We start from the raw sequence: 7020 nt of genomic DNA, 5'->3' as shown, positions 1-7020 counted from the left end.
CCTGTGGGCTCAGGGGCCCCCCGCCCGTGGCTGACGTGGAGCCGTGGGTGGCAGCCGGACCAGGACCTGCTCGGGGTTCCCCGCCGTGTCCACCACACTCAGGTGCAGGAGGCCCAGGAAGGCCTCAGGTGCAATGCTGGTCATGTGAAGCCTGTTTGCCCTGGACCAAGAGGCGGGCATGAGGGTGGGTGCCAAGGGAGGGGGCCACAGCCGTCCCCACCCACCCAGGCCTGCTGGGGTCCACCATAGCCCTCCAGCCCCCCATCCCGCCCACCTGGACCCTATCTGCCTGGCCGCCCCAGGGCACCTGAGGAAGAGGGCACGCAGGCGGGGCGTGCTGAGGAAGGCCTCGGAGCCCACGTGCCCGATGCGGTTGCCCTGCAGGTGCAGCTCCTCCAGCGCCTCGGGCAGGTCAGGGGGCACGAAGGACAGCTCGTTGTGACTGAGGTCCAGCACCTGGGCAGAAGGGTGGAGACGGCGCCATGGTGGCCCCGGGCCTGGAGTCATCCACTCAGCCAGGCCCCAGCCTCTCCTCCGGGGCACACACCAACCTGGGCCTGCTGCCCCTCCCCGCGGCCCCTTCATAGCTTCCAAATGCCTCCCCTGGCCAGGGCTACACTGGCTTCCCTCTGGGGCAGCCCGTGATCTAGATGCTGAGATGCCAGCCAGACGGATGGATTCGGTCCGTCATTCACAAAGGTGATACTTCCCTCATCTTGTGCCCTCCTGACCCTGTTTACTTAGGATGGCTGCCAACTGCCCTCTCCCTCACTAGCATGTCCAGGCCGGGCCAGGAGCTGTGCCATTTTGTGCCCAGTGGCATCTGCAACTCCTAGAACAGCACCTGGCACCCACAGATGCTCTCAACTCTGGCACCTGGGGTGTTCAGAAGGAGCTAGCGGTGCTGTGTTTGCTGGGGGAGGTGGATGGGGTGGTCGCGGAGGACCTGGTGGCAGGGACAGCATGGCCAAAGGCCCGGAGGCCACCCCTGTCTTACCCACCCCCGGCCCATCCGCCAGGCTCTCTGTGGCCTCCCAAGGCCTTGCGCAGAGAGGCCGAGGGACCGTGGGGACAGCGCGGCTAACCAGCCCGCCCCTGACCTGGAGGGCCTGTAGCTCGTGCCAGGTGCCAGGCCCGATGTCTCCGATCCGGAGGTGATTGTGCGCCAGGCTGAGCTCCCGCAGCTCGTGCAGGCCGGCCAGCAGCTCGGGCTCCAGGGCCCGCAGCTGGTTGCGCTGGAGCCGCAGGGTGTGCAGGCCGCTGGGCAGGCCGCCGGGCACCCGGGTCAGCCGGTTGCCGGCCAGGTCGAGGCTGCGCAGGGCGCGCAGTGGGCGGAAGGCCCGGCGGTGCACGCGGGCGCTGACCAGGCGGTTGTAGGCCAGGTTGAGCTCGGCCAGGCCCGGCATGCCGGCCAGGTCGCGGGCCCCCAGCGCGGTCACATGGTTGTGTGGCAGCACCAGGGCCCGCAGGCGGCGGGGCAGAGCCAGGGGCACACGCTCCAGCCTGTTGCCATAGAGGTGCAGCGTGTGCAGGCCCCGCAGCGGCCGCAGAGCCCCAGCGGGCAGCCCCGTTGCTCCCAGCTGGTTGTGCTGCAGCAGCAGGTAGCGCAGGCCCCGGGCCCCCCGCAGCCGGGCGGCCTCCACCCACTGGATGCAGTTGCGGCCCAGGTGCAGCACGGCCAGGGAGCGGGGCAGAGCGGCAGGCACCGACGCCAGCTGGTTGTGGGACAGGTCCAGGTACTCGAGGTGGCGCAGCTTGCTGGTGGGAGAGAGGGCCGGCATCGGGCTGGGTGCTGCGAGTGGGGCGTGGGGGCTTGAGGAGCGGTCCCGAGATAGAAGCTGGAGACTCCAGCTTGGGCCTGGGTGAGTTGAGAGATCTGGGCGGGAGGCCCGCTTGCTGAGGTCAGGGCAGACGCCAGCCTGAGGGTAGGTGTGGAGTGCAGGACAGAGTTCTGGGTCCAAGATGGGCATGCAGCGGTGATGACATTTGGATGGTGGAACTGAGCACAGAGCAGCCCGGAGCAGGGACGGCCTCTAGCTGCTTGGCTGAGCCCGGTGCACTGGCAAGAGCTCACCCAACGAGGCCCTAGTTTGGGAGTCATGCGCCAGAGGGGGCTAGAGGGTTGGGGTACCCAGGCTCTGAATCTTCAACCCCTCCTGCCAGCACGAGGCTGCACCCCTTTCCTACCCTGTCCTGGGCCCCACCTGAAAGTGGTGGCATCCAGGCCGCTGTCCGTCAGCTGGTTGTGCTGGAGGTAGAGTTCGCGGAGGTGGGTCTGGCGGCTCAAGGCTCCTCGGGGCACCTTGGAGATGAAGTTGTTCTGGGAAGGGAGGAGAGAATGAAATGGGGGGGGGGTGGTCAGGGAGCAAGGGCAGCGGGGAGCTACGGAAGGCTCTTGAGTAAGGGAGTGACAAGGAGCTCACTTAGCAAGGCTGTTCAGAGCCCCTGTGAATGACCCGTGGACAAGACTCAAAGATATTCCTGACTGTGAGGAGGAGGAGGAGGGCTCCCCCAGGAGAGAGGCAAGGGGGCCCCCCTGAGGAGGCGGGAATGTGGGGGCGGCGGGGCGAGGGGGGCACCTGCAGGTGGAGCCGCTCCAGCGAGGGCGGCAGACTTGGCGGCAAGTAGCTGAGCCGGTTGCTGGAGAGGCTGAGGGTGACCACAGCTTCAGAGCCGTGGAAGGCGTCGGGGGGCAGGCCGGCGTTGCTCAGCTGGTTGTTGTGGAGGTACACGGACCTGAGGGGAGCCAGGCTCCGGCCACCAGCCTGCCCCGGGCCTTCCCACCGACCCCCATTCCTACCCCGCTCCCCAGAGCTGCCTTCGGGTGTGCTCGTGTGTGTGTACACACGTCCTCAGTCTGGACGTCTCCCGACGGAGTTTCCTGGGTGTCCCACCTCAGACACCGCCAGGCTAGGGCTCTGGGCCCTTGGACCCCCACGGGCAGGGGCGGGATCCCCTCAGGCTCCCAGGGACAGGGGTGACCCCAGGCACATCTGAGGTGTGAGAGGTCCGGGCTGAGCCAGGGGCTGCTACCTGAGCGCAGGCTTTTCCCCAAAGGTAAGCGGGAAGATCTCTGTCACTTGGTTGGCAGCCAGGTCCGCAACTCGGAGGGAGCGGGGCAGAAACTGGGGGGCCACGGAGAGCTGTGGGAGCACAGCCACACTGGTCCCGGTGCCCTGCCCTGCGGCCCCCAGCTGTCCTGTCTGCCCTGTGTGCCCAGCCGGGCCAGGCCTCCGGGGCCGGGGCAGGCGGGGACGCTCACCTTGTTGTGGGCCACGTAAATGTGCTGCAGCTGTGTGAGCGACTCAAAGGCCTCATCGGGCAGCCCTGGGGGCGGGACGGGCAGTGAGAAGACCCCGGGCCTGGCCCTGAGCGGGGCAGTGAGGGAGTCCACGCCCCCAGCTGCCCCTAGGCTCCTGTCTGGGGACCAGCGGAGGCCCCTCCGGGCGCCTTCCCACACACCTCCCCACCCGCCCTCCAAAGCCACAGCCCCCGCCATGCCCCGAGTTTCCATCCTGCTCAGCAAAGGACAGTTCTGGGAAGTACCGCAGAGCTGCCCACAGAGCCGGCAGGGGAGGAAAGGGGCGGCCTCCGGCCTTCTGCCTCCAGGAGTCCCTTCACCCCGCACCCTCAGAGGAGATGAGATTGTTGTGGAGGTTGAGGGTCCGCAGGCTGCTGAGACGCGACAGCTCATTGTAGGGGAGCTCCTGGAGCTGGTTGTTCTGGGGGGGAGGGAGTCAGACCCCTGAGCCTCAGCCGGCGGCCAGACCCCCATTGCCTTAATCAAGGGAGCCTTGCCACCCCTTCACCCCTACACTTGATCCCCAGAGCACCGTTACTCTGCATCTACAACAACCCTGTAACCACCTAAATGCTGACCCTCGGCACCCCATCTGTTCCTGTAATTGCCCCCTGACCCCAAGCAACCCCATAACCAAAAAAGACGCTGACATCTGATACTCCATCCCCCCCACAATTGACCCAAATGCTCCATTTCTCTGACGCCCCAAAACCCTGTAACTGCCAAGACATTGACCTCTAATACCTCCAAACCCTCAGCCCCTCCTACTTCCAATATCTGTACCCCCACCTCCTCTTGCCCCCAATGCACAGACCCCAACACTCATCAAGGCCAGCTTCCACCATTGCCAACACCTCACTCCCACCCACGGACCCCGTACCCCACCCGCCTCAACCCCAGCACGCCGCACGCTCACCCTACCAACCCCGCCCCGGGCTCCACCTGCAGGGAGAGGTGCTGAGCTGCCCTGGTGATGTTGTCTGGGAACACCTGCAGGTCCAGGCCATTGCAGTCCACTGTGTCCGCCCGGGGGCAGGAGCAGCGCGGGGGGCAGGCCCGGGGCGGGGGCTGCAAGCTCTCCCCCATGTGGGGGAAGGCAGCGTCCTCCATGCCGGGCGTGGGTCGGGGGCCGGAAAGCAGCAGGAGCAGCAGCAGTAGGCTCAGCCGCTGCAGAGGGACAGATGGGTCAGGGTGTCCCCATACCGGGCACCAGGTCACCATGGAGACAGGAGCATCCCCACATCGGGTGGGGGTGGTAGGGGGAGCAGGCAGACTCCCCTCCCTCCCCTGCCCTCTTCTCCCCCCACCCCCCCACCTTACCATAGCCAGCCCCAGCTCTGCCGTCTTGCTTGAAATGCCGACCAGGTCTCCCTAATGGAAACCAGGCAGTCACCTCCTGGAGCTTCTTCCGTGGCTGCCACGGCCCCCCATCTCTTGGCACGGGCCACCCTCCACCCAGCTTGTTCTCCCAGGGGCTGGAGGGGGGATGTGGAGAACTAGCTGGCCCACCCCCTTCCCCGCCCTGGGGAGGGTGGGCGGGCTGCCGGATGGGGTGGTGAGGACACGCCAGCCCGTCCCCTCGGTCCCACCCCCACCAACCACCCCAGCGCTGCTTGCGTAACCTCGGCCAGCCTGGGCCGGGCCACAGGAGCATGGAATGCTTGGGGGAAAGCTAAGATTCGCCCTGTCTGGTATTTGGGCCAACCACAGAAATAGGGGTGGGGGCAGAGGAGTGGAGGATGCTTCAAGCCACAGGAGGGTCCCCAAGGAACTGGGGCTGGCAGCAAGGGGTCAGGGCAGGTCTGGGCTCAGCCCACCAGCCCAGATGCCAGCCTGGGGGCTCTCAGCCAGGTCTGCCATCTGGGCCCCTCCCCCTCCTCCCCGAATGGCCACGGCCGCCGCCTGAAAGGAAATTACACGTACTGAGGCACCAGCCCGGTGGTTAAGGATATGTGCTCAGCGCCAGCCTGCCTGGGCCTGAACCTGGGCCCTGCCACCTCTCTGGGCCTTGGTTTCCTACTCTGCAAAGTCGGGAAGGGGGGCGATGGTTGTCTCACCCCTCAGGAGCGGTATAAGGATCAAAGGAGATAATCCACATGGGGTGGGTGAGACAGTGCCTGGCACATTCCACGCCCTCTACCCCAGAGCAGCAGCATGGGGAGAAGAAGCCGACCTTTGCCCCAGGTCCTAGTTCCCAAGATGCACCACTTGCCAGCAAGGTGTCTTCAGGCAAATTGTTTTCCTGCCCAAACCTCAGTTTTCCCTCACATAAGACAGAGATGACAGAATACACTTCCTTCCTGGAAGGGCTCTCACAAGGCAAATACCAGGTAGTGGACAAAGCTTTAAGCACATCTGACCCTCATGAATGCCCAGCTCAGGAGTGGCTGAGCCCATGGGGCTGTGGGAAGAGGGTAAAGGAGGTCGAGTAGGGGAGGTTTCCCAGAAGCAGAGCCTGAGACAAGGATTGAGTGCATTTGTTTTAGAGAAAGAAGCTGTAGGGGAGCAAGGAAATGACAGAGGGAAGGGAAGGAGCAGTCAACGATGAGTTATTGCTGGGATAATCAACTTCCCTGGAGCTTACCAGTATCAGCACTCAAAACCCTGTGTCCCAGGAAACCCTTAGTCCTGGGCCATTTGGGACAGTTTGTCACTCTTGTTATCAAGCAAGTGCCCACCAGAGGCACGTGGGGCTCAGTCCTGCTGGGGAATCCTGGCAGGTTGCATAGGACACATGTCCTACCTGGGTGGGGGGTGGGGAGAGCTGGGATAGTGATTCTCCAACTCCCTCCATCGGGCACTGTTTGAGGGCTGCCCCTGAAGGGTCTGAATTCACTGGCACTTTGGGGAGAACAGGCACCAGGCCTAAAGAGATATAGGTGCCTGACGGTGAGGTCTGAGTGGAGCCTGGTGTGTTCCAGGCAGCACCTGTTATGGGAGGGTAGGGGTCAGTGAAGTACATCGGGGGTGGGGGTGGGAAGAAGGGGCCAAGATGTGGGAGAATGGTGGAGAGAGAGGGTGTGTGTATTGTTAATCCCCCTACCATGGAGGAAGAAACTTGGGTGGTCATTTGCCCACATTTCCCAGGACTGTGTGGGGACACACAGGACAAGAGACACTCTTGGGTCCCTCAGGGCTGGGGTAGGAGATGGGTCTTAGCTTCAGCCAGAAGAGAACAACAGTCCCCAGGCCAAGTTCTCCATGTGGGACCGGTGGCTGTTAGCTTGGACACTGGGTAGAAGCTCCCCAGTCTCCCTAGCAGAATAATGAGACTAGCCCCACAGACTACTGAATTACTGCATTGATCCTAGCCCCAGCGAGAACCAAGTTGTTTCCGACAGGCCTCTTTCGGTTGCAAAGGATGGAGAACCCAAACCAAACTAGCTAGTGCAAATGAAGGGATTTATTGACTCGTGAACAGAAATGTTCAATGGGTGTATCTTTCAGGCATAGCTGGATCCAGGAGCTCAAATGACATCCTCAGGATGGATTCGCTCTCTGTCTCTTGGCTCTGCTAGCAGGCTTCCCTGTGTGGGGCCAAGATATCCCCAGCAGCAACACGTGCACACCCCCAGCCCTAAGCTTAAATCTCATTGGCCCAGCTTTGGTTACATGTCCTTCTGGAACCAGACCCTGTGGCCAGAAGGATGGAATGTGCTGATTGGTTAAGAACCTAACCACGGATCTTATAGATGACCCACTGGCCTTATCTCTCTACA

The 7020-nt window shown here is 63.4% G+C and overlaps 1 protein-coding gene across 1 annotated transcript; it reads right to left on the bottom strand.

Moving 5' to 3' along the window:
* Positions 1-9: 9 nt before the first annotated feature.
* On the bottom strand, positions 10-4624 carry PODNL1 (podocan like 1; the record flags this gene model as incomplete). Its single annotated transcript, XM_080819761.1, has 9 exons — positions 10-160; positions 308-456; positions 1101-1758; positions 2205-2320; positions 2580-2736; positions 3034-3143; positions 3263-3327; positions 3629-3722; positions 4244-4624. The coding sequence occupies 9 exons, from the start codon at positions 4622-4624 to the stop codon at positions 10-12; spliced, it is 1881 nt and encodes a 626-aa protein (XP_080675887.1).
* Between the last annotated feature and the right edge of the window lie 2396 nt (positions 4625-7020).

Source organism: Martes martes (assembly GCF_963455335.1).
Source record: "Martes martes genome assembly, chromosome: 1".
Classification (NCBI taxonomy): Eukaryota; Metazoa; Chordata; class Mammalia; order Carnivora; family Mustelidae; genus Martes; species Martes martes.
The sequence above is the reverse complement of the archived record's forward strand: the minus strand, read 5'-3'. Positions and strand labels throughout refer to the sequence as shown.